This window comes from Lytechinus variegatus, chromosome 17 (genome assembly GCF_018143015.1).
Source record: "Lytechinus variegatus isolate NC3 chromosome 17, Lvar_3.0, whole genome shotgun sequence".
Lineage (NCBI taxonomy): Eukaryota > Metazoa > Echinodermata > Echinoidea > Temnopleuroida > Toxopneustidae > Lytechinus > Lytechinus variegatus.
The window spans coordinates 22,401,452-22,426,080 of NC_054756.1; the positions used below are offsets into that span (position 1 = coordinate 22,401,452).

General features: G+C 36.5%; 2 protein-coding genes across 2 annotated transcripts in view; one reads left to right on the plus strand and one right to left on the minus strand.

The window, feature by feature from the left end:
* The window catches only part of LOC121431337 (DNA primase large subunit-like), a 37,975-nt gene extending 14,400 nt beyond the window's left edge, over window positions 1-23,575 (plus strand). The window contains exons 10-12 of the mRNA XM_041628874.1: window positions 328-410; window positions 1,871-2,030; window positions 23,137-23,575. Coding sequence (XP_041484808.1) covers window positions 328-410; window positions 1,871-2,030; window positions 23,137-23,342 — 449 coding nt within the window. The 3' untranslated portion in view covers window positions 23,343-23,575. The remainder of the gene's footprint in view (window positions 1-327; window positions 411-1,870; window positions 2,031-23,136) is intronic.
* On the minus strand, window positions 9,154-21,199 carry LOC121431336 (tripartite motif-containing protein 3-like). The gene is made up of 2 exons (XM_041628873.1): window positions 21,046-21,199; window positions 9,154-12,266 (listed from the first exon to the last, which is right to left on the minus strand). The coding sequence occupies exon 2, from the start codon at window positions 11,797-11,799 to the stop codon at window positions 9,379-9,381; it is 2,421 nt and encodes an 806-aa protein (XP_041484807.1). The 5' UTR covers window positions 11,800-12,266; window positions 21,046-21,199; the 3' UTR covers window positions 9,154-9,378.
* Window positions 23,576-24,629: the final 1,054 nt, after the last annotated feature.

Consider the following 24,629-nt stretch of genomic DNA (forward strand, 5'->3'; position numbering starts at 1 on the left):
ATGATTGTGTGTGTATGTATCATTAAAAAATACATGTATATGCCATTATATTTCTGGTAGAATATTTGCACATGTGCTGATAATTTAGCAAAATAAAAATGACATTCCTGCTGGATGGCAGATATTTTTCAAAGCAATTCTAATGCACAGACCTACATGTGTATATAAAAATATTGCATTTTCCTAGTGATAGCACAAAATTCATTCAACTTAAATGTAGGAGATCTACAATGATGCCCTTGATCTTATAGACTTTCTGATAAATCATAGTTTAGTACTACTTTGGTTCAGTTGCAATCCATAAACTGGTCTTTTTTATGTCTTCAGGTTGTCCATTCCGTCATACCGATGGTGCCTTGTTGAAGCAGAGACTCTCCACCTTTGGACTCACACAGAATGGTGTCGAGCAGGTTAGTTCGCTTCATTAGAAGAAAAAAAATGAATTTATGTTTTTTTTCTGAAGGTAAACAACCTGCCATCACGGCTCAGGTTGCATCATGGGAAAGTATGTGAAAGCGTTGTGGTGTAGCGGTTTGGAATCTCGCTTTGTAATCAGAGGGTCGTTTGAGTTTGATTTATTTATTCACGGATAAAACATAAAAGCCTGCAATTCAGCCAAAAAGACTGCTTTTCAGCAAGGCCGTGATTTAGAATAAAATACAAGTTTAAAAACATCAAACATATTAACATATAATTGTAGAAAACAAAGAACAAATTGAGGGAGGGGAACAACACAAAATAAAGTAAAAGAAAAGAGAAAGATGAATCATTTGACAAAACAACTATAGCATTTGAGGTCGTGTGTTTGAATCGCACAGCGGCCTAGAGTCCTTTGGCAAGGCGTCATTCCACAGTTTGCCACTCTCCACCCAGGTGTTAAATGGGTACTGGGTACGTTTGGAACACCTATGTAGTTTGCTCAGTACTTGAGTCTTGAAACTCTTGTTGGAATACGGCCCCCAATGGGTGGAGAAATGCACACAAGGTGTTATGGCATGCCATGATGTGGGTCCCGTAACACAAAGCTTAGCAATGATCATAAAATATTTTTCTACGATTGATTGCATTGACTACAATGTACCATCAATCATAAAAATCAGGTATACGGTTAATCGCTATCTTTATGTTACGGGACCCAAATGACCAGAATCCTAGAAATAATGATATATCTGCGAAGCAATTAGAGACGTCATTCCGATGCCATATAAAAACAAAACATTAACGCTTTGCCCGCCATAGACAGAATCACTCCTGTACCACATTAATTTCAAGGTGCAACCTGAAAAGGGGTTTATTAGCATGGAATATGCTAATTCAGCTAACAATATCTTTTGATCGGTTTATTGTAAAGAAGAGCTTTGTGCGTACGCAGTACGATGCGATGCACACATCACTATTGTGTGTGTATGAACAATAGACTTAATACACTTTGTCCTGTATTCTGAAGTTGGGTTTAACTTAGACCAAGGTCTAACTCTACTAAAATTATGGGGAGCCAAAAGTTAAAAAAGTTCTATTTATATCGTTTATCTCTTTACTATTTTGTTTCCTGTTGCTTTCATAATGAAGAAATACACTTCAAACTACTTCAATAGACAATTACATGTATGAACAATGTGTGTGTCGATGAGTTAATAGATATGATGTGTACTACTAGGGAATTGTGCCCCAATTGGCTTTCCATAGTTAAACCACAATTTTAAACCAGACTTCAAAATACAGGCCTTTATGTTTATTGTGAATGAAATGTGACTTGAGTCAAAGAGTTAACACTGGTGTTAGTCAGAATGATCGGAATTCTTTTACGGAAAATCTTCCACTTTATAATTCTGCCAACTTTTAATAATTGCATTTGACTTCCTTCTTACAGGTCATGGAGCTGGTCAAAGGCCACCACTATCAACTGGCTTGTACCAGATACTTTGAGCTCTCGCACAACGTTCCAGAAGCGGAGTTCCTTCTGAACCATCCTAACCAATACTTTGAGGAGAGTTTGAAGGTCAGAGGAGGAGGCACTGGGAGAAAAGAAGGTAGGGTGGGGTTTTGTTTGTATTATGAGGATATTGATGATGAGGATGTTGATGGCAGCAATGCAGCCCCGTCTTACAAAGAGTTGCAATTGATCCAATCAATCTTAACTCTGGAAATCCACCAGGGTCATAATTTCCTACAGGAAATTTGCACAATATGTTTTGTAACCAAAAAGAAACACAGTGAATTTTCAAGAAAACGATGAATGCATGAATATACATCATAGCTGGAAAATATTTTGAACAAACATGCATAATAGATGTAGAAGTTGCTGGCCGTCCATAGTTGCGATTGATCGGATCAATTGCAACTCTTTGTAAGATGGGGCCCAGTAGTGTTAAGGTTGTAGTCTTCGATTGATATCAATATCATCATTCTCCTCACTGCCATCACCATCATCTTCATTATCATCGTAAGAGGTGTTGTGGCTTAGTGGATAAGTCTCTTTAAACTTTGAACCACAAGGTCCCCATGGCACTTGTTGCGTTCAAAGACTTAATTCCGTCGGGTGCCCATTCACCTCACCTGTGTTGAGTGCAGCACAATTAGGATCAATTTCATTGCTGAAGAAAATTACGCTATGGTTGGTTGTGAAACCCACGACCCTCTGTTCCAACCCTTATATAACGGGGGTCAATTTTACCCGCCCCCTCGACAAATTTCGTCACTATGCCATCGCGCAAATTTTTGGGGCGTGCCTTCAAATCATGCGCATCTTTTGAGACCAAATTTGCGACGCCCAGGCTCCGAAGTTACACAACATTTTGTGAGTGCATGTCAGATTCAAATTGCTTAAAGTCAATGCAAATTGTGTTTTCGGGCAAAAATCATAAATGTATGATTATTTTTACTTTTGATGGTTTGAATGGATTTATTTTAGGCTATTTATGATTGCAAAAGGGTCCCCATCAAAGTTCATCGAAAAAACATTCAAAACAAAGGTTATAAAAACATAAGTAGATCAGAATTAAAAAACCCCATTAAAATACATAAAAACTAATTGCAATTTTTATTTATATATTTGTTAGAAATTTAAAAATTGATACACCAAAAATTAGCATTCTATTAGCTGATTAATGACAAACCATAAGCAATTGATTTCTTGAAAATTTTACTATACAGTCTTGTAGTTTAAATCTGGCAAATTTTGGTGGCAATCGCGCAATCAGTGGCCAAGATCTGAAGGGGGGGTGCTGAAATTCCCCCCCCCCCTCCCCGTATATCCTGGTCTGAATTAGCCTAGTTAAAATAGGGTTAAGGACTGGAGGCTAACCCATTGTACCACAGTGCTCATCATCACCACCACCATCAGGAAATTTTGAAAGTTTTCTGGATAACAATTATGATGAAGAAGAAGATAATGGCAGCAGCAATGGTGTTTGTTAATCTTGAACTTTGTTGTCCTTATCATCACCTTCAGCTTGCTAATCCTCATATTCACCACTTCAGTCACATAGTTATCATCACTTCAATCATCACCAATAGCCGCAGAGCTGCCAAGTAGTACAGATTTTCAGTATTTAGTACTGAAAAATGAGAAGAATACTGATGGTTTCATGCAAAATACTGATTTCTACAGTTTCAGGTGTTGCCCTATGGTATTTGTTTAAAAATACTGATTTCCTCGCCAAAATACTGATTTTTAGCTTTGAAAATACTGAAATGTTCTTGTTCAGGTTGGCAGCTCTGATATAGGTATATTTACCCAGGGTAGCCACTTCAGTTTCGAAAACTGTTCTACCAGCTGGCCCTGCTATTGTTATTACCCCGGCATTTAGCTGAGCTGCCTAGAACGCTGAAAATTTCATCGAAATCGGATGTAGAATGAGGAAGTTATGGCATTGTAAAGTTTCCCTTATTTTTCACAAAACAGTGATATGCACAACTCAGTGACGTGCAGATGAGTCGGTTGATGATGTCCATCACTCACTATTTTGTGTTTTATTGTTTGAATTATACAATATTTCATTTTTTACAGATTTGACAATAAGGACCAACTTGACGGAATCATATGGTATTAAACAATGCTAATTCAACATGTTCAGGGAGAAATTAATTATTGTTTTACTTGACAATGAGGGGACATTTAGAATATTTCATATAATAATAATAATACTCAATATTTATAACGCGCATTTCCCAAATGGCCCAAAGCGCTCACAATTTCAATTAACATATAAAAGATACAAACAAAAATCAGAATGACATATTAATAAAACATATATCAGAATGACATATAATAAAAAAAAAAAATAAATAGTGAGTGGGTGACATCATCAGTCTCCTCATTTGCATACCGACCAGGATGTCGGTTTTGTTTTGTGAAAATAAGTGAAATTTTAAAATGTCATAACTTTCTTATTTTACATCCGATTTTGATGAAATTTTCAGGGTTATGCTTGTTGGATTTTTCTCTTTTTACTCAAATCAACTTTATGTTGGGGTGGACTTGTCCTTTAAAGAGGAAAAGCATTTGTCGAGGAAATCTTCATATGAGCTACATATCAAGGTTCTCCGACAGGTTTCATGTTTCCACTCTCAAGTGACATCCGGATGTGCCATTTATTTCCTTGTTGAGAGAATCAGTATAACCCTTCTAAACACTACTCCTTTTGCTGTGAAATTATCATTTCCAGGGCAACAACAGGGCACATGTATAATTGAGGGGGAGGGAGTAGAGTGATATTAAGGCTACTTCATTTGTTCCCGAAGAAAATGTATCAGTGAATAATTCACAATGCTACACACTCCTTAGTATATTCCTCAATCTTATTCTCCATTCCTTCTCTTTTTATTTCTTTCTCGTGTCACTTTGGATATCGTCCCCCCCCCCCCCCCCTCATCTCAAAACTGTGACTGGCCATTGCTTTGAGAACAGTATGGTTTGACAAATGATAACGATTTTCATCACTATGTTGTAAAACAATATGCATCATTTTCAATAAAACACACCCGATCCCTTCTAGATGGTCCGCAAGCCCTCCTATACATGTATGCGTTGGGTGTGTTATAATTCTACATACATGGTCTGGCTGATACGCATGTATTACTTGTCACACATCAATAAAACATCAGTAGTAGTAGGTCAGTAATTTCAGCTTAATTTAGGATTTATTGTATCAAAATAGTGTTTACATCCATACATGTCTTACTTCTACAACACCCAAATGGTACTAAAATATTTTGCAGTTGGAGAGAAGTTTGAAGAAAGCTGCAGTAATATTCTAAACAAACTTTTTGCCAAACCTGTATACAAGAGCAAATATTTAACATACAGTAGAATAAACATATCTTAGGTGAATAGGAACCATTTGTTGTGTTTTCCCTACCTTGTTTATATTAAATCAAAAGTGGCATTAATTAGCCTCAGTAACTTGCATATTCTTAGAAGAAAATAATCAGTAAATTCCTCATATTGGCCACACAAAGGAAAACATATACTCAAAGTGGCATACATGTAGTTGAACTTCTCGTTATGCCTTCTTTCAAATGTTTTGTTTTACATTGAAGTTTGTTTGAAAGTTTGTTTAATTTATCTTTTTAAGAAATTACTATTCTTATCTCTATTTATTCTTTGGTACTTGCTGCATCCATACCATATACTGAATTTTATTTTTAACGATTGATATTTCGTGGGTATGTGCGTTTCAACAACCCTTTTTATGGCTTTTTTTGCGCATGCCCGATTTCCATTCATTATTTTGTTCATCTATATTTTTATAATCATGTGCCAACCATAATTTTATCATTACCACTATTTGTTTCAGTTATGTTTTGTTGATACCTTTGCTTTGTTTCATGTTATTTATTTTTTCTTTTTGTATATATACTTTTGTTCTCATTTTGTTCTTTTTAATGAATTTGGAAATAAAATACTGAATTGAAAAAAAAAATTGAATTGAAATTATGCTTATTCCCCTACAAAATTTTTATATAAAAGTGTACGTTAACAGGAAAAAAATCAAAACACAGTCCAAAGGAGATTCTATACTGGCCACTTCCTCGTTTAGTATGAAATATCGATATTGTCGAAAAGAATGACCTTAAAAAAATCAAAACCAATCAACTGTTTTTGAAAGAATAGATCGTAAACTGCAGGGAGATCGTTTGGTTTTGATTGTTAAGATATTTTTCATATTCCTGACAATAGCTCCAAGGTTGCTTTCCGAATCATGGAAGTAATCTGTCTTATTCACACAATTAACAAAGATAAACCTATGTATAATGATCAATCCATATCTTAGTTTTAGTTTCAATTCAAAGAAGAGATGAGGTGACCTATTAAACTTGAAAGAAGAGAGTGACAGTGTGAACTAGAGAGACAATTACACTGCTGCGGCTTGTACCCCCCTCCCCCGTGCGCGAGAGATCCCTCAAATAAACATGTATGAACGAGCTCTGGAAAATCCCCCATTCACTGCAATGTAAAAGTTTTTCTTAATGTTACAGATTTAGGCAGTACATGTAGGCTGTGACATGTATCCTCAGATAAAAGAATAATAACTTATTGCCTGGGGTGAACACATGTGTGGTCACTACGTGAAAGTGATCACATTAACAGCCAGCAAGAGCTAAATTACGTAAGGTTTACATTGACAAGTTAACAAATTTCAAAGAAATACAACTTAATTTACATTCAAATCAAATCATATTTCATAGAGCAGAATTCACTTTTAATCTCTTTATAAAACACCTACTCTTTAAAACATGCTGAAATTCCATTGTCATTTTCATTAAAAAATGACTGAAACTTCATAATTTTCCAGGTTTGAAATTCAACACTACCCATGTGAGTTGTATGTGTATATATCACAAGATTGCTATTTTTTATGGGCATTTCAACAAGGCTACCATCTACATTGCAACCTTGAATGTAAAGAAAGTTATAAATGCAGCCAGCAGCACACCCTTATTGTGCTATTTACTCTAAGTATGAAAAAAATATCATACTCTTTTAAACATGCTGAAATTCCATTGTCATTTTCATTAAGAAATGCCTGAAACTTTACAATTTTTTAGGTTTGAAATTCAGCACTACCCATAAGCAACCTTGAGTGTAAAGAAAGTTATGCAGCCAGTAACACACCTTGATTGTGCTATTTACTCTAAATGTGAAACAAAATCCCAATATCAAGTCTATTCTACAAATTAATTTGTATGGGTTCCATCATACCCCCCAATAAAAAAAATAATAATAACAAAAGAAATGAATAAAAATAGAATAAAATAAACAAACATAAATAATCAAATAAATGTTCAAGTTAATAAAATTACTCTCATGTTGGATGGGTTGTTTTTTTGTTCCTCCCCCCCCCCCCCTTGAAAATTATTACACATTCAACAATCATGAATACATTGGTTAACCAATCAATATACAAGTCATGAAAGTTATCACCCTTTTGTGAATTTAAAGACTTGAGGAGACAACTTAAATTGAATAAAAACAAAAAATAATAAAAAATAATCCTCATACTTTTTAAATACATTTACAATGTATATCATTCTATTATGGAGAGTACTAAAGTTATGTCCATATTAATGTAAAACAATGTATTACATGTAGAGAATGAAATTAAATATACCCACTACATAAATAATGTACAGTATATAATAACACGCACAGAATTAAAAAAAATATTACACAAGGATGATTTTCCCAAATAAGTGACTTGTTGAAAATCATGATTGTATTAACATTAGTTTGTATGCATATTGGTCTTGTAATAATCTAAAATATCATTGTAAAAAAGCTCACTTTTAATCAATAGCATTCCATGTAACTGGATCACATGTATGAGATAATTGACCCAATGGATGGTGACTAAATAAGGAAAATAAACATAAGCATATTTTACAGCCCAACTTTTTGACAAAATGTGTAGATTTGGTGGCTATAAAAGAGCTGTTTTATTACTGAATTCTGCCAAGCAAATGACAAGGATTCATACCATATTATTTCATAAAACAAATAATGTGTTGCTCTCATTGTGTATCCATCCAGAGCCACTCAGCAGTTGCTCATCATGGCTCAATGCAGTTACTGAAGTTATCGCATGCGCTTATTTGGCCCAATGCAATCAGAGTCACACATTATATATTTTTGAAAGTACGTAATATTTACATGTCCTAAATGTACTACTCTCACTTGCATATAAACATTAAACTGCATTTTATATAAAGTACTTTGTGCTAAATCAAATTATTTTGATAAATTGAAGACACTTCAGCTGTGAGTACTGTGCTTGTATACTTGTAAGACTACTTTTGGTTTCACATTTTCACCATCATCTCTCTACAATAGTACGGTACTTATTTTGCAAAGTAGTAAATAATTTACAACAAAAATATCAGTGTGTATTCACTGTACAACTGTACACACATGTATTTAGTGTAGTGGAATGATGTATTTGAACTAAATATACATGTATTTCTACCTATTTCTTTTGTGTTTGTATCACAAAATAGTTTAATATCATCATACTCCTATCGACGTCCAGTTGAAGAAAAATTACCTTGGTACCAATGTAAAAGAATTTCACTTCTGTGGCTAAAACAGAAATATCAAGTAAAATGCTAATCGGGGGGGGGGGAGTCAAATATATTGCTTTACACATGCATGACCAAAAACATGTTTAAAGGGGTGGGTTTTTTCAGTTTTGAATGAGGGCCGCGCATGCACTCGTTAAGGGTATCAAAAACACTGATTTTCAAGAAAAAGGGTGGTTTTGAAAGACTGGTCAATGGACAATCGCTGGGTGACACGTATGTATTTAGGATGTATGTGTTTTTCCAAAGCTTTTTTTTAAGACTAGCCAAACATGTTTAGGGTATGTTTTTCCCCAAAACTTTTTCCCTGGGGTCATATTCTGGTGACAACTTGTTAAGGGGCAAAAATGTGTAAATAAAGCCCACAGAAAAAAACTTGTTTAGGGGGTGTGTGGAAATAATTTGGTCATGCATGTGTACAATACATTTGACTGCCCCCTCTCCTCCCCCCATGACATTCCAAAAACATGATCCACAGGTATCAAATATTCAGCCATATTCACATAAAAAGAAATCTATTTGAGATCACTTGGAGGCAAATCTTGAAGAACGTCATGCAATGCAATTTGTCAGATGTTTGTTGTAGTCTTTTGCAGTTAGTACTATTTGCAGTCCACACAGGCAACTTTACTTGCCATTATGGACTCTGTGTATCCAGTGGAGCCGGAAAATTGTGACCAAAGCTTAAGATGGACAAGCTGTTTTGAATCAACAATGGTTCGACCCAAAAGCTCTGCTCATAATGTCCTGGGGCCACTGTATGTAATGTAGCTTGACAATTAGCCAGGATACTACTTGTCTTCAAGGCCATAACAACTGAAGGCGTCTGTTGCCAGAATCAGAGACTAACAATCGTCCATCTTTAGTGACAGAGACCCCTAAAGGTTCATCCAACTGCCCTTCTTCGGTACCATGCCTTCCCAAGTTTAGTGCATACGATCCTGAAGGATTGAAGACCTCAATCCGATGGTTTCCTCTGTTGGCCACATAAATGTATCCCTGGGAATCAACTGTGATTCCACTTGGACAGTTCAGATCACCAGGACTCGTTCCCCACCTACCAAAGCGGTACAGGTATGTACCCTGTGATGAAAACACTTGGACGCAGTGCTTGAAAGCATCTGTGATCAGAAGCTCTCCTCCTTGCGTGAATGCTATGTAAGCAGGATTACGGAATTGGCCATCCCTCTCACCCTTCTTCCCTATTTGCCGCAAAAATTGGCCCATAGGGTTGAAGACTTTCACGCAACCATTGTTGTAGTCACAAACATAGATGTTGTCCTGCTTGTCACATACAACACCCATGGGTGTATCAAAACAATAATTTGAATGTCCACGAGATCCAAACTGCTTGAGGCACCTGCCGGTACTGATTTCCCACACCTGGATCTTGTGATTGAAACTGTCAGTGATGATGATATGCCCAGAGCTGTTTGAACAGATTCCTTTGGGGAATTGCATCTGCCCTGCACCTGCACCCTTGCTCCCCATTTTCCGCAGCAGGCGACCTTCCTCATTGATAATCATCACACAATGCTCGAGCTCGTCAACTACAGCAAAGCAGTTGTTCAGTTTCTCCACAACGTGAACCCCAACTGGTCTCTCAAACAGTTGCCCAATGATGGAGACTCGCTGCTTTTGCGATGCACTGGAACTTTGAGCACCATTAGAGGTGAATGTGACCCACGGCTGAGAGGGGTTGTTGGTATTGGCTGAGCTCTGAGGAGATGGAACCTCTGTGATGGAAGAACGGACACTTGCACTAGAGACTTGAACACTTGATCTTGGTGGGAGAGGAGGGGCATCTCCCCTGGTCTGAGAGATGGCTGATGGCACTGTGTGTTGCCGTAACAGGATGCTCCTTGGGCGATCCACTGAGGGCTGCTCCCCTACAGATGACAGTCTTGAAGTTCCTGGCCGACGAGGAATGGGAGGAGGTTGGTCACTAGGAGCAGGGTTTGGTTGAGAGGTTGATACAGGAACTGTTGCTCCAACAGCATCCATTGACATATGCCTGGACAACCGTACAGACTGTGATGGAGCCGGAATACCTGCAGAAAGTGTTGGTTGCGCTGGTTGACTTAGAGGCTCAGACAACCTTCTATTTGCTCTGGAATGTTGCCTTGCTATACCAGATGTTACATCTGGTGTTACAGGAGTAACAGGAGTGACAGCAGGTGATGAAGCACTGGCATAGGGACTCTGAGAGAAACCATCCCCAGAGGATGGAGCAGAACTGCCTTGTGAAAGAAGTCCAGGGGTAGGAGAGGAAGAAGTACTGGAAGTGGTTGCCGAAAAAGACCTTGCTGGATCAAATGGATTGGAAGGTGAACTCTGTGAGACTGTTGCACTTGGAATCATAGTAGGTCTCACAGCCTGAACAGACTTTGCTTTGTCTGTGCTGATATTCAAACAACCATACGCTTGAATACTTATCGAGAGTTGTTGTTGATTTGGATCTGTAAAGGCTACATTACAAATCCGTTGATCAATGTTCAGAGCATATTGTTCAATTTGTGATAAGTAGCCCCTGCACAGACTGAGTAAGTTGATCAGATCAGCTTCTCTGGGCTCTGCTGATGCTGTCAATGCATGTCGCATTTTTGAAAAGTCAGTTTGCAGCTTTTGGAGATACTGATAAGCGCTTGCCCTTTGACCCTGTATGAATGCTAGCTCTTCCTGTCTGGCACTTGCGAGTTGCTTTATTAACTGATCTCTACGAGTTTGTAAGTCACGAGTCCTTGCCTCAAAGGCACTGTCCACCTTATTCTTAATGGAAAGAAACAGGTCCTCTGTCTGCTTTTCCTTGTTATCAATTCGACTAAGTTCTACAGATTTCTCCTGGAGTTTTCTGGCCAACAGTGCAATGGAGTTCCTAACACCCTCATTGATTGCAGGGGGCCTGCTGGGTTCTGGCCTTGCAGGAACAGGTGGTGAGGACTCCTTCATGCTCACAGGAGTAGGCGATGGACTGCTCTTCTGTTGGACATCTAACAGTGCCAGCATAGTGAAGTTATTAGGCAACTGCGCAGGACCGTCAGCAGGACAGGTGTGTTCCTGCCTGCACTGAGGACACTGTATCCTGTTTCCTTGCTGCAGCATGTCCATGCATTCCAGGCAAAGTGTGTGTTGACATGGTAGTAGCTTGGGCTTCCGAGAGGAAGAAGTGAAAAGTTCCAAGCACATCGGACATTCTAGCAACCTCTTGATTTCTTCAGCCATTGTAATGCTACAGTATATGTTTCTGTGTTTTGTAGCAAGCAAATATGCAGAAATATCACATGATATTTAGCCCAAACTGTACAGTCGCAATCATTTCATTCCTCTAACGGTGTTCAGGATCACTGCAGTGTATCATGTGAGAGCTTTGGTTCTATTAATGAAAAAAATAAGGTGACTGTGCAGTTGTCAAAGTTCCAACTAGTTTGAGAAAGTAATTCTAGGAACTACATCCAATTAAATGACACAATGCTGCTTCTGGTTTCAATCCATTAACAGACAGCTCGCCACATTAATAATTAGGCCGAGCAATTGGCTTCGGTTAATGATGCTTGTCCGGCAGTCTCTTGACCACATTCCCGTTGACGAGTCCGGCAGGAAACCTCATCATGCATTAACCAGGAATCTACGATGCAATCTAATGATGGAAACAGCTGGCTCTTTCACAGCAACTTTCCCAATTAGAACCTCTGCAAGGAAAAAGAAAAAGGAAAAGGAAATGGACATGAGTTTAAGTGTGAGTTGGTGTCATTCTGCTAAGGTCACTAGAGGATAATAAAGGTGATGGGAAAAGGATGAACAACACTTCTCGTGCATGCTGATTGCCAATTTACTCATTGTACATACAGTATTTCACAAAGCTGTTTGTAAGTTTAACAGTGCACCCCAGAAAAGGGAAACTTGGATTCCCATGTCTTTTTTTTAAGGGGAAGTAACATTTGATTTACAACTTCAATAAATTAAGTTATTCCTTTATATTTTGTTTATTTCAGACTTTGTAAACACTTTACACATAAATGAGCAAATAGAGTTTGAAAAATCAATGTCAAAATCAGCGTGCCCAGTAAAATATGCCAAGGTTTCTTTAACGATATGACGATCGTGCTTATTCAACCATTGGCTCATTTTTTTAGCATTTCTATCACTGATCACTATGTGAATTAAGATTCACATGTGTTTCTGATACATGTACATGTATGCCTCAATATTTGTTGTAATCTGCCATGCATGAAGCCATGAACAAATTTGCTTAGTTTTTGGTCTCGAAGAAGACATTCCATTTTTTCCTTGAATGTCAAATTTAGAGTAAAAACAATAGTTGTGAAATATATCTCTGAAAAGTGAATAAAAAAACTGTTTTCCAACTAAATGAGATAGATGTTGTCCAATGTTCACTGACAACACAAGAGGGAAAGACTTTCCTATACTTTACATGCACAATGTAATACCCTTATTGTATTCTGGTGATTGTTCCAACAAAAATTATTTCACAAGGGTAGATTTTCTCTTTAATTGGTGGGAATAAAACTGAAAATCTGAATTAGCACTTGTTCGGTGAGCAACGGGCAGCACTATAACACACAACTCTGTTTTTTTTCTTTCTGTTACAATGAAGAAATTGTTAATTTTTTCTCCAACACCAACTATTCATCCCTTCTTGCAAATGAAATTACCGGTAATAACACTTTTTCATCTGCTCTCTAGATAAGTTACATATAAATGAATTTTATTTGATAATTTGTGTGTGTGTATGACCAGGGCTCATAAAACTTGGGCATTGATTGCGGGCTTGGTTTACCATTGATACCACAAATATCAAAATAATATATATCAGCCCTATCCCTTACTACATGTACACATCAATTGATGAGAGTTGGCATTAAATCCCCAATCTCTCAACAAGCACTAATTAGAATGCACTCCCTCTCATAAGCTGATTCACACTCGTTGGATTAGTAGCCGGTGAATGATGTGATTAAGACGACATCACGGCCCGTATTCTGAAGTCAGGGTTAACTTAAACTCAGGTTTAAAGTTGTGGTTTAAGTATGGGAAGCCAAAAGTATCAAAATATTTATTAAGTTGTATGTTTCTTATGTTTACTGTGCTCTTTCCTGATTCATTGATGGTGAAGACAATTATCTAATTATACTTCCTACTCAATTATGAATGATTTGAGAGCTGAATGAGCTAAATCTGATATCTCTACTATTAGTGATTGTGTAACAATTGGCTGTTCATACTTAAACCACAACTTTGAACCTGAGTTTAAGTTAAACATGACTTCAGAATACGGGCCACATGTCCAAGTCTTGTGGTCTCCGTGTCACACATTTACTGGTCTTTAGTTGATAGATTTTGTGCAAAATGAATGTGGACCATGGAAATAAAAGTTAAAACAAAATTGAGTTTCACTGTAGTAGTCTCAACACTTCTTGTAGTTAAGTTTGTATCTTTTTTTTCCTAGTACATGGTATCTTTGTCCCCTCAACAGGAAACTTTGTCATCAATACATATCAATTTCAAATCAAATCCAGATCAATTAGTCAGTAAAACATGCAACAATGATTTGACTCACATTGTGCATGTACGGCCAATTGGATGTTACAGGGGCCTTGATCTTATAAAGATCTATCAGCTTTGAATTAGGTAATAGAGGAACTTATTAAAGTGATGACCTGAAGCAAATGCATTTTATTCACAACAGGTATAAACATGCAATTCCTGTAATTCCAATTTAAAACAAGAACCAAATCACGGCATATCATGTCTCCATCAGCACTCATGCTGACCAGTTTCAATGTATAATATACAGGGGTGTGAGAGTTCAGATTTTTATCTGATTTCAGATTTTTTTGTTTTGATTTTCACCTGAATTTCAGCTTATATTTGGCATTCCTCTGTACAAAAAGTTTGGGAGCTCCAGTCTTTTTCCAATACTCCTGAACAGCTTTTTTTCAGATCTGTTTATTTGTGACCACTCACACCCCTGAATATAGTGTTGGTTGTGTCTACAGTATGCACTATTATCTTCCCTCTCTGTTCCTCTGCACAGCGAATGTCCCTGACCTTACCCATTGCACAATGTCACAGGTTAAACCTGTGGAAAAGGAACTGTGTCTGTTGTGGTTTGGCAATAAAAAGAGATCATTTTTACTAAGAGTGAAATCCTGGTCAGTCACTGAAATGTTTCCTTCCTTCCTCTGACTGGCTGAGTGAGACGAGGTTGGAGGCGTGTTCATGCTATATATTGAAAGGCAGAAAGGGTTCGTGAAAGGAACAATGTATGGTAACTTATATGCTTTTCACACTGCATTTCCTTAACCCCATACTATCTTTTCTTCGAATCACACTGTCTTTCTTAACCCCATACTATCTGCTCAACCGTGGTTAATGCCTTAACCCCGGACTATCCCTCAGCTCATGAATATTGATGATTTTACCCTATAGAGCGTGATTAACGTGCAATTCGACTTCCGTGATTGGCTAATGCTTAGCACCACATTTCCTTAGCCCTGTTTCGTCTTCACACTGCATCTCTTAGCACCGCAATTGTGGTGCTAGCACCACAATAAGCCGGCTAACCCTGCTTTTTTGCAGGGCCAGATAGTACTGTACTATTTACCATGCTAGCCCACTTTGCTAAAACGTAGTGTGAAAACAAAGTGGGCTAAGCTTAACCCGGGAAATTGGTGGGGCTAAGACCCCCCCCCCTTAGCCCCACCAATTTAGGACAAAAAGTGAAGTGTGAAAAGCATATTAGACCCTGTTGCATCTAGAAAATCGGTGACCCTAGGCTTGACCCATCCATCCACGATCCAGAGAGGGGAGGAAATATGGTGTGAAGTAAACAGGTGTGTTCGCCATTTATAAGCTAATCCTCTAAATTCTCATCAAGGTTGAAGTCGGATGCGGGGCCGGCTCTGAGCCACCGATTTCCAGATGTAACAGGGGTCATAGGTCCAAGATGTACAGGCGACTCAACGTGCATATACACTGTACATGTATTGTATGTGTATATACTTTGACTGGACTGAGCTGAGTACACCTAAAAGAAAGCTTGACCACTGAACTTGACATGTATGTGTGGTGAATAGCGAACATACAGTCTGTAAGTTTATTTTATTGCTAATGAACAATATGTCGATGCGAAAAGACAGGCACAAGTTTCACTTGAAGAGTCATCATGGATATTAAAGAATCTCAAAGCGGTTCCAGTCTACTTCCGTTGTATGTGTATTCACACCAAAGTGCAGGCTAAAGGCGGTGTTGGAGGTGGCTTCAAGCCTTCAAACTGTTTGTTTGCCCCCCTCATTATTTTATGCTCATCCATTATTACACCACCGTATAAAATAATGACATCATTGAAAGTAAAAATTTTGATTGGAGTAAATGGAGTAAATTCTCTATTTCAGAATATTTGTGTGTTTTTATTTTTCTAAGGTGATATAAATTCCTCTTTGACTTTTTCTTGTTCGATCACGAATAAAAAAAAATACAATGAAATTCCAAATGACTGAAAAGTACATATCCAGGGTCCTGAACTGACAAATGATTTCCTTTGAACTTTTTCCAAACATGACATTACCTATCTGAACAAAGTATGTCAGAGTGAAGAAAAGTGCATTTGAAAAAGCAAGGAGAAATGAACACAAATGTAATTCCCATCCATCATATGTGCTTGTCATAAAACATTTCCGGCCTGATTTGTGTACATTTCCTTTCATATTGTATCTCTGTCGCTGATGTATTGGATATGAAGGGGAAAAAATGAAAGATATCATGTTTCATGAGAAAGAGAAATGCTATGGTATCTTTCATATTTCCATTTTTTTTTTACTTTGAAATTGAAAAGGTGACTGCACTTTGCCATTTCCAGAGTACAGTCTATAAGGCATTTCCAAAGTACAGTATTAAAACAAAAATATCATATGCTCTTTACTTCATTGTATTCATGACCCACTTCTATGATTTAATGACATACTTTGTGTAAAGAACGCCCATTACAAATTAATAGATTTAAAACTGATATTTTGGTTGGGGGTAATTTGTTGGGGCCTACATCTTGGGGGTGGCAAATGCTATTCAATCAATGGTTGGGGTGACAAAATAACCTGCCATTATTCCTGCAAGAATAGCCAAACCCCTGAAATCTGACAAAATTGAACAAGCATAAAATGCTGGAACTATATCATCCAGATACATGTAGGATGTTAAAGTTTTGCTTAATTTTTTGGCCATGTTTGTTACGCCATTGAACCCAAATCTAAAGATGGCACATAATTTATCAGTACAATATTTACTCATATTTGTACAAGAGTGTATTATTATTATAATATCTGAAAGAAAATGCCATAATTCTAAAAATGATAGCCAAAATGAAGGATTAACTACCGGTACTCGTATCTTGTGACTGTATTGTTAGGACCCAAATATACAAATTTTCATTTAGAACTTCAGTATTCCTGTCATCCATAACATTAAGTACAAATCTAGGGACAGTGATTTTCCGTTTCTAAAAATTGCCTTTTCCGTTTCAGAAAATCTCAAATTCCGTTTCAGCATGTCTGAAAACGGAAATTCCGTTTCCCCATAGACTTTGTGTACATGAAAAAATGGACAATTCCGTTTACATAGAAAACCAATACGCAAGTAGTAGAGATGTCAAAATGCTAGTGCTGCTCAAAATTTGCATTTACCAATGTACTAACATCGCTTTAAAATCCATTTTAATCGAAGAGATTCGAGCTCAAAAACTATTTATAGAAACATAATCGACATGAATACATTCTCACCTTTCATATTATTAGCATTATTTTATTGTTAAATGGGATTTTATCGCTGATTTGTGGACTTTTCGGAGATCATTTTGAGCAGTGGACGACTTCCGTCCATCCGCCATTTTGGATTTGTTGAATCACGGTGATCATTATATTATGACCGAACACAGAGGGCAGCAACACACGACCGTATTCTGCCTTATATGCGGACGTGAGTGTAAACTAATTTAGATAAGATCAAGTGATGGAGAGGCTCGAGTGTAGTTACAATGTGTCGATTGTCATAATTGTTGTTGCAAAGTGAGATCGTGTTTTTTTTCAGTTGATATTCGTATTTTGTTGAGGATTTGGGATTAATTTCTTTTCGCGGAAAATCACTGTCCCTATAAATCAATGTTTGAATTGTTCATAAAACCCCTTTTCAGAAGAGACAGAATTCATTTTGTCAAAGTCATTTCGAATTTCAAATATCCAAAACTTATTTAACATTTTATCTAAAATAATTAATGATTCAATGACGCATTAAAAAGGTGTACAATGTGTTGTTACCCTGGACAGGTCTTCCACTCACCATTTCTCTGTATTCATCACATTAAAGATAAATTCCAGTTTTGGTAACGATCTCAAAATGACTTTTTACAGAATCTAATATAATGACCACCCAAGTGTCTGTTTGTATGAATAAAAAATATGTGCCAAAGGATTCTGGGAGAAACTGTAATTGCTGAGAAATAAGCAAAATAAGCGCGGATTCGGTCACTTCCGTCGGGTCTTTATTCCAGCAATAATAATACACTGTCCCACGTGTGCCTATCTGTGTTGGTGATCTTCAGTGTGAACGTTTTTCAGCGGAGATTTCAAGATTTCACGAAAGTTCAGTTTATGTAGTAACTGTACCATATCTTCATCCTCAATGATATACATGTACTGACAATTAAGCCTGGTTTTACAGACTTTCTCATGAAATCAGTGTTTACTGCAACTACTGGAATTTCTCTTTAAACATAAAATATATAAGTTCATTATTGAAATGAAGTATGATCTCTCCCGGAACATTTGATTGTTGTGACTCCATGAAAAGTCAGTCCCCTTTATTATTCATACATGTATATGAAATTGAAGAGTACTCCGGGCTGAAAATATTATACATGTACATTTAGCTAAGAGTAAAATTCACAGTGCAAATTGCTGAAAATTTCATCAAAATCTAATAACGAAGTTATCGAATTTAAGCAATTTTTTTTTAAATATGCATGCCATTATTAATACTTGTTAGGCTGATGAAGTCACATTTTTACATAGTGTACTTTGTGAAACTCTGCCTCCCTTAAAGTGAAATAAGATGCATCAATTAATATAATAACAAATCAGTTGTCAGTCAAATTTTTATAGTTCTTTATAGAGGAAAACAAATAAAATAATTTTGTATAAATAAAATACAAAAGAACAGGTGGGGATATGACATCAGTTTGCTCATTGAATATTCATGAAGATATAGTATGCTTAGAAGAACCGTTTCACTGGAATAATGCAAACCTTTAAAATGTTACAGGCTTTCATGCCGTTCTTAATTTAAAAAATCAAACATCAGATCAAAGCGGACTCTGCATTTACTTTGTTGATCTGGGTCCCTTAGAGGACAAGTACACCCCAGAAATATGTTGATTTGAATAGAGAAAAATCAAACTAGCAAAATGCTGAAAATTTTCATGAAAATCGTATGAAAAATAAGAGTCATGACATTTTAAAGTTTTGCTTATTTTTCACAAAACAGTGATATATACACAACTCAAATAAGACAGACGATGATGTCCCTCACTCACTATTTCTTTTGATTCAATTGTTTGAATTAACTACAGTATTTCATTTTTTTTTTAGATTTGACAATATTTAAAGGACAAGTCCACCCCAACAAAAACTTGATTTGAATAAAAAGAAAAAAATTCAACAAGCATAACACTGAAAATTTCATCAAAATCGGATGTAAAATTTATAAGAAAGTTATGACATTTCAAAATTTCACTTCATTTCACAAAATCAGTTATAACGAGCCAGCTACATCCAAATGAGAGAGTCGATGATGTCATTCACTCACTATTTTTTGTGTTTTATTGTTTGAAATATGAATATTTTGATTTTCTCGTCATTGTCATGTGAAATGAAGTTTCATTCCTCCCTGAACACGTGGAATTCCATTATTTTAACATTTTGTGCTTCAGGCAAGGAGGTCCTAATCGTCAAATTCGTAAAAATTGAAATATTGTATAATTCAAACAATAAAAAAACAAAAGAAATAGTAAGTGACATCATTAACTCTCATTTGGATGTAACTGGCTCGTTCATATATGACTATTTTGTTAAAAATAAGCGAAACTTTGAAATGTCATAACTTTCTTATTTTACATCCGATTTTGATGAAATCTTCAGCATTGTGTTTGTCTGATTTTTCTCTTTTTATTCCAATCAACATTTTTCTGAGGTGGACTTGACCTTTAAGGACCAACTTGACTGAATCATATGGTATTATGCAATGCTCATTCCACATGTTCAGGGAAGAATTTATCGTTATTTCACATTTCACTTGATGAGAAAATAAATTAATTTATCGTTATTTCACTTGATGAGGAGAAAATAGAATATTTCCTAATTCATACAATAAAATGCAAGAGGAATAGTAAATGGCGTCGTCTCATTTGCATACCTACATGTACCAGGGTGTGCATAAACTGTTTTGTGAAATTAAGCAAAACTTTAAATCTCATATTTTTCTCATTTTACATCAATTTTGATGAAATTTTTCAGTGTTATGCTTTTTGGATTTTTCCTCGTTTTTATTCAAATCAACTTTTTGTTGGGGTGGACTTGTCCTTTAACACAAACTTCAAAGGTTTGCAATTTACGTGTAATCGTACGCTTGATTCACATTATACATCACTGCAGTCAAAAGGAATCAATCATAGACAATAGTCTACGATCATTGCACAGCTTTGTGTTAAGTAAAAAATCAACGCATCCACGGCCAAGGCATGCATGTTGGTCGGTGTTTTTACACAGATATTGCCATTCCCAATTTGAAGGGAAAAAATGGTCCTTATATAATATTCATGAGGACCATCCCAAATGATCCCATGTTGTTGCTTTATGCTTCCTTCTTTTGGCCCCGTCTACATAGTTTTACTATCATAATTAATATAAATACAGGATAGCTTGAGCAAGAATGCACTGATGGGTATTATAATCCTAATTATTTCAGTCTCTATTATTGTGTCCCCCTCCCCCCCCATATATAGCATCAGGAAAAACGCGAAGTTATTTCAAATGAAAACAAATTGACTCTAGATCTAATAAATACATTTCGATTTGACATGATGATTCATTGCATATCACATGCCAATGAATGGAATATTATTGATTTGGAAGGGGGCTTTTGCTGCTTGTATGTCGCAAACCAACTGTCAAAACTCATACTGTATACAGATTACTAATCAATGAATGATAATTCTCTGTGGAGTTACGTACGAGGCGTTTGTTCATTGTTGCCAACAATGAACAAACGCTTCGTACGTAACTCCACAGAGAATGTTGGCCTCTCCAAATATTTGAACCCCTCAAAGAAAAATGCCGGGAAAAAATAACGGTCTTTTAATAAATTAAACTAGAAGAGATGGTTTTTTTTTCTTGTACTTACTATTTTCAGCGTTATCTCGTCGTCAATCGAGTACGTTGAATGTTATTCTTTAACGCCACAGCGAGAATTCAACCTCCGAGAGGTAAAATGACCAACTCCAACTGCCCTCAGCTCTGGCTGCGTTGTACATGCTGCATGTCGATGTCCCGTTAATTTGCTAACTGTGTGAGAATGACGTACGGCGACATTATACACCACCGATTCGTAAAACCGGAAGTGGTGTGTGGGGGGCTTTGTTTATTAGGTCATTCCATTTCAGAGTGGGGGATTCGCGTCTGAAAAGTGATAATAGTTTACATCGATGGGAAAGTGAAGGATGCAATATACTCATGCAGCATTTCTCTAAATATTGGACTCATCGAAACTTTAATTAAACTTCTATAAATTTGTTATACGCTCCCCATTTAGAGACTTGGAGAAATCGAAGATTCCCCCTTCCATATTGGGGCGATCGTATTTTCCGGGAAGACCATCTAAATGGGAACGTTTAGCCCTTTTTGGCCGCTGGATGAACCCAATTTTGACGATGTATCTTTCATGTCCGGATCGTGCATACCGGTAATTTTCGATGGATGCCGGATAATCTCTTTCTCTCTCTCTCTCGTCGACTTACATCCGGGACTTCCATGTAGGCCTGATTAAAGGGATATCTTAATTAATATGGTAAACTTCATAAAGCAAAATGCCGAAAATTTGTATAAAAATAAGATTATGGAATAATTGAATTTTAAAGATTTGCATTCTTCCGATGAAACAGTTCTAGGCATGTCTTTATTCATTTATGGGCTGATGATGTCATATTCCAACCCCAGGATTCCAACTTGTTCTTTTGTATTTTATATGAAATTAGGTTTATTCAAAAATATTCTACCAAGAACTAGAACAATTGGATTAACAACTGATTAAGTGCATTAGATATTTACTGCCGCGAGACGCTTCATTAATGAAAAAGGAAAGTGGGAAGTGGGAATGGGACATCATATCAGCCCTTCTGACCTAATGAATATTCATGACAGTGTGCATATAACTTTTTTCACAAAATATTACTTTGAAATTCAACAACTTCGTTATTTGTTATCCGATTTTGATAAAAATTTTCAGTATTTTGCTTTGTGAATTTTACTGCTCTATTTATTCATATTTTCAGCCCAAACCATCCCTTTGATTAAAAAGAACTCACTGAAAATGTGTGGGAATGTTCATTCCATACGATTACGAGGAAAACTTTAGTACCATTCTTGGGGAGATGGGTATTATATGATACCTTCTAGGGACGACCTGGTTGGCTTGTGTAATCCCTCAGGATGCTTTTCTCTTATTGTGAGCAACTTGTTTTTTTCCAGTGGTGGCAATGCTGTCAACATCGAATTTCAGGTCACACAATCGAGATGAAAGGTCATTTGAGACCAATTTCTGATACAAATTTACAATTGATGTATCAGTTGTAACTAGAACGATTTGATTTTTACTACTTGTCGCAAGAAGCAGACCAGCAATCAAGTGAAAATTTGCAATTAATTGCCAGATTTGTGATTGATTTTTTTAACCGCTACCACTATCAAGTTTACATTTAACAAGGTCAATGAACTTTGTACCATGGAGCTCCATGTTTGTACCATATTGAAAAACTTGTTTTAAATATTTTGTTTTGTTAAGATTTTTAATTTTTTCAGCCCTAGATCATTCATGAAAACTCTGTTATTATAAATATCAGACACAATATTGGTATATTTCAAAATTCAATAGGTCAAGATTTCAGATCTTAATTTTTTATCATATTTTCCATCACTACTTAAGCGGTTATATTAATTGTGTATTTGAGGGGGTTACTTAATTACATGTATGAATGAAAATCAACAGTCATTTGATATGAATTTTATTTCATTTTGCGTTCTTAATTCTGAAATATTTTCCATTGTATTATTTTGTTGATATTCCATGTGACCTATAGCTCGCTGTATGATGAATATTATCCTATCAGCACTAACAAACATGTACACTAAGTGAATAAAATTTGAAAATAAGATTTGTATGGAAAAGAATGCATACATATTCATCTCAATCCCTTGGATTTCTTTTTTTTTCTCGAAGGTTTCTCGTCAACTCCATCCAACCGGAAAGCAGTGTCACGTTACGCTTCCACACCGTCGTCGCAAAACTATTCTCAGTCGCCATCAACAGCGCCCTCGCAGGTCCCTGTGAAGAAGGATGCTGAAGCAGAGTTTGATGAGATGGATATATCATTTGAGGAGGCCGAAGCCCTAGAGAAGGCTCTTCAGGATGCAACCAACGCTTAAAAAAATAAGTCACATTTTATCGCTGAGGGGGTAAAATCTCAAAACTTAAAAGGAAATTGAGGACAGCTTGAACACTTTGGCCTGAATTCACAAAGGTGGTTTTGAAAACCAATGGTTGAATCCATGGTTTATGCAGATTTCCTGTATGAATTACGCTTATTATAGCGCGTATCGGCGTGTATATAAACAATTTCCAATGCTGATGCACGCTTTTGTCACATTGCGCCAAATCGATGCCTGTTACCATGGTAAGATACGCTGTTTTATTCACGAGTCCACTGTTTGGAGAGTGAACTCATGAATAAAAACAATGGACTCGTGAATAAAATAGCGTGGATAACCACAGCAACTAGCGTCAATTTGGCGCACTGTGACAAAAGCGTGCATCAGCATTGGACATTTTTATACACGCGCCCGATGCACGCTAAATGAAACGTAATAGAAATCTGCATAAACCATGGACTCAACCGTGGGTTTTCAAAACCACCTTTATGGGCCTTTAATGTTAAGTTACGGTATAAGTAACAACCTTCTTTTGTCTGCAAAGAGTTCCCTATTCAGGAATCGGGAGACATTGTTATGTTGACGACATTGCCATGATTCTGAATACAGTCTAATTGTCTCAGCTGCCAACCCTTCTTTTTTTTCCCCATTATTCAGAGATGTTACTTATATTAACCCCCAAGCAACATTTTGTTGTCATCACCTTTTTACATGACCTGTAAATACCGGTATACACATATCCTTCCTTCTCCTCAGGGCAGGGATAGGGGAGTTATTTTACAAATATCTTTGTTTATTCTAAAACAATTACCTTGAAAATGCTGTGTAAAACATATTTCAAATTGTGGGACTTTGAAATTATATACCTGTATGTATATTTTTGTGAAAGGATATCTCCACTCAACTGCATTATAATTCTTGATTATCTTTAAAACAAATGTTCTATACTGGTTGAATAATAAACCTATTATATTTATAAAAGTTTGAACACAATGTGTAGCTCAATATAGAAATGGGAGTCAAAACAGGGTGTTTTATAAACTTCAGATTGAATTATATATTACATGTATGCCTCTGCTGTTCTAACCTTGACTGAATATTGGCCAGAAAAAAGGGGGTAAAACTCTTATTACTATTTTTACAGCAGATCTCTCCTGTGTTTAATAATAAAGTCAATAGCAGTGTTTGGCAAACATGAGATTTGCAATGTTACCCTTTTTGAAAAGACATAACCTAAGTGTTTGTGCCCCTTAACACCTGGGGAGCGTTTCATCAACATTTTTG